General features: G+C 43.0%; 1 protein-coding gene across 1 annotated transcript in view; it reads left to right on the forward strand.

Moving 5' to 3' along the window:
• The window catches only part of ELP2 (elongator acetyltransferase complex subunit 2), a 66,783-nt gene that overhangs the window by 26,006 nt on the left and 39,497 nt on the right, over window positions 1-1,280 (forward strand). Inside the window, exon 2 of the mRNA XM_009885917.1 lies at window positions 1,188-1,273. Within this exon, the coding sequence (XP_009884219.1) occupies window positions 1,188-1,273 (86 nt within the window). The remainder of the gene's footprint in view (window positions 1-1,187; window positions 1,274-1,280) is intronic.

The following is a 1,280-nucleotide window of genomic DNA, read 5'->3' on the forward strand; positions in this document are numbered from 1 at the left end:
GGGGCCGCCTCCCCTCGGGGCAGCGGGCGGTGCTGTCCTGCCTCTCTCTGAGGAGGTGGGGGGGGGAAGATCCGCAGCAGAGGGGCTGCGATCCGAACTGCGAGGAGCTGAAGGGAAAAGGGAGCTGCAGCGCTTCCAGCTCATCCTCTCGCCTTAAGCCCAGTTTCCCAGCAGGGATTTTAACAGGTGGCTCGGGAGGAATCTCACCCGCCAAACTCAGGTGGGCGGTCCCGTAGGCGAGGGGATCCGCTTGGTTTGTCTTCTCCGGGCCCCGAAGCTAAAGCCATCCCGGGTGGCTGTTTTCCCCGGGGGTGTGGTGGCTTTGACAGATCGGCGGCTGTGATGCTTGTGCTGCCACGAGGTTCTTTGGTAAGGGGTTGGACTTCTGCATGTTTTGGCTTTGTAAACCAATTTGCAGTGCATTTTAAGAAATCTCATACTATAAAACCGTGAGTTGCATAGAGGTCACCTCCATGAAACAATAATCCTTTAAGATAAAAACGTTTGAGACCCTTATGAGGTGTTTGCTTGGTAGTAATTCCAGGCTTTAAACTCACTTAGTGCACACTTTTCAAAGGGATGTATTCTGGCCCTTGGGCATTTCTAGAAATTCTGTGACAAAGAGAAATGGGACTGTTGATTAGACTTAATGTAATGTGCCGGTTGCTTTGGGGGGGGGGGGAATTACTGAGATGAAAATATCCTTCTTTAATAGTGATATAAACTGCCATTCTTTCAGCTGGTTGCACTAAAATGTTTTCTTCTGAAAACTGATTAAAAGAAATTGTTTTCAGGGAACTTGGAAATTAAATTTTCATGTGAAGCTTTGAATTCCATTGGGTTAAATTTCTCTTGCTTTATTGCTCCAAAGAGACCAAACAAGAAAAGAAAATATTAAATTACACTCTTGGATTTGAGCATCTTTTTGGAAAGATATACTCATTACATTCATACAGAACTCTAAATTTTCTGTGACTTTTCTCTTTCTGTTGTCTTAGAGAATACATTTGCTTTTAAGCTGTCTTTTACAGTGCCACTCATATTAGCCATACTTTATTTTGATGGATACTTTGCTTACAGTTGATATGTGATATTTTGTGAGTAGTAACCACTGTAATTGCTTATGTTGTTGGCTGTTTTTATAACAAAAGTAAGTGTTCAGAAAACTTACCAAAATGTATTTTTAGCTTCTGAAACAGAGTTAATTTCTGGTGGATCTGATAAAAAACTCATTCTTTGGGAATGGTATGGAACAGGAACGTGGAATAACCAGGTAAGCA

The sequence above is a fragment of the Charadrius vociferus genome, unplaced genomic scaffold (assembly GCF_000708025.1).
Source record: "Charadrius vociferus isolate BGI_N301 unplaced genomic scaffold, ASM70802v2 scaffold195, whole genome shotgun sequence".
In the NCBI taxonomy this organism is placed as follows: Eukaryota; Metazoa; Chordata; class Aves; order Charadriiformes; family Charadriidae; genus Charadrius; species Charadrius vociferus.